Raw genomic sequence first — 1,731 nt, forward strand, 5'->3', positions numbered from 1 at the left:
TTCCATGTAAACACGCAGCTCCCAGCCTGCCCCGAGAGAGTCCTGGGGTCTACAGCGGGGAGCTGCCTTTCTTCTGGTTAATTATGTCCAAGTACAAGTCAGAGCGGAGGAAGCGGGGATACGAGTCCTTCTCCATGAGCCCGTAAATCCTCTTCTGCGCGAGGTCGAAGCAGCTGCGGGTGATGTTCTGCAGGTTCTCCTTGGTGTGCTCCCGCGTGTAGGAGTCCAGGTTGACCTGTGGGCAGAGAGACCCGCACCGTGAGCAGCTCCCCGGCAGCACCGAGCCCCGGAGCCACGCGCCAGCGCCGGAGCCAGCCCTCACCTCCTTGCAGGACTGGATGGCGATGTACTCGGCAAAGATCTTCTTGGCTTTGGAGACCATCTTGGACTGGGATTTGATCTTCTTGAACTCCTCGCAGGCCAGCCAGAACTCCAGGTTCTCCTCGCTGAACTCGGTGCGCAGGAAAGCCCTGAAGGCAGCGAGCCCGTCTGTGGGGACAGAGACACGGCTCTACTCCCAGCTCGCAGCCAGGGAATGGCCCCACGAGACCCTCAGCCCAGCAAAGCCCAAAAAACCACCGCCTGGCACCATCCCCTAAAAACCCCTCGGGCAGCGATGGCATTGTCAGGCCAGGGAGGGTGACACAAGCCATCTGTGTGCTGAGTCCGCCGTCCTCAGCCCAGCTGCATGCACGGAGACCCAAGAGGGAGGCTGGGCTTGGAGCAGGGAGAGGACCCCCCGGCCGTCCCTATTGGGGGCTGGGTGTGGGATGTGACCATGATGGGTGCCCCAGCTGTGACAGGCGGGAAGAGGAATGGGCAAAAGCAGCTCCTGCTGCACAGGCCCCTGCACAGCTCCGAATTGGGCACAGACACGACCCACTGCCCTCTCCTCCCCAGCTGGAGGGGGGCCGCACCCCCAGCCACGGGTCTCCCCGGCCCCGTCACCAAACCCCCCTGGGCCAGGCAGCAGCAGAAGGGGTGCAGGCCAGGGGCAGCCTCGTTTCTCTTTGTCTACCTCCAAACAGCGGAAGGGATTAACAGAGGAAATCCCAGTTTTATCCATGCACGTGTCTGGATATTCCCCCCAGTACAAACAGAGGTGGAAGAGATGGGAAAACACTTACATTTGTGCAGCAGCAGCTTCTCCAGGGAGTCCCCCCACTTGAGAGCTTCCTCGGGAGAGGGCCTGCAGGAGAAGGACAGCATGTTGAAAAAGTGAAGCTGCAAAAGCTGCGTTTGCTGCCTGCCACGATGGAGCACAAGCAAAACATTTGCAGCCGATGCAGCGATGCCGCGTGCCCCAGCTCCCACATCAGCACCAGCATCGCTGGAGCGCAGACAGGCTCTGCACCAGGCAGCACCGCGGGGCTCTGCTGGGGGAAACCTCTGCCTTCAGACCCGCAGGAAGAAAATCCAAAATAAAGAGATCTGTGAGGGCAGCTGTGCCACTTGGGGTGGCTGAGCGAGAACTGGAAAAGCTCTGGGTAATGCCCAGGAGGCTGTGGGATGGGGGGATTTCGGTCGCACCGATCCAGCAGCTGGATAAGCCGCTGGGCACAGGAGCAGGGAGGGCTCGTCTCCGGCTGCTGGAGCATCTCCAGAGCAAAGTGGTTTTTCAAACCACCCTCCAGCCAGTTAAAGTTTCACACAGAGGCGCTGGGAGAAGGCAGCCATCAGGGAAATTTCCAGCCCAAGCCACCGCAGTGCTGCCTGCCGGGCACGGACCTC

At 60.8% G+C, this 1,731-nt stretch overlaps 1 protein-coding gene across 1 annotated transcript; it reads right to left on the reverse strand.

The window, feature by feature from the left end:
• On the reverse strand, positions 1-1,189 carry LOC104463073 (regulator of G-protein signaling 3-like; the record flags this gene model as incomplete). Its single annotated transcript, XM_010075262.1, has 3 exons — positions 1-235; positions 323-489; positions 1,128-1,189. Coding segments are annotated over 3 exons (415 nt in total), but the record flags the coding sequence as incomplete, so codon positions are not given.
• Between the last annotated feature and the right edge of the window lie 542 nt (positions 1,190-1,731).

The sequence above is a fragment of the Pterocles gutturalis genome, unplaced genomic scaffold, assembly GCF_000699245.1.
Source record: "Pterocles gutturalis isolate BGI_N339 unplaced genomic scaffold, ASM69924v1 scaffold15472, whole genome shotgun sequence".
Taxonomy (NCBI): domain Eukaryota; kingdom Metazoa; phylum Chordata; class Aves; order Pterocliformes; family Pteroclidae; genus Pterocles; species Pterocles gutturalis.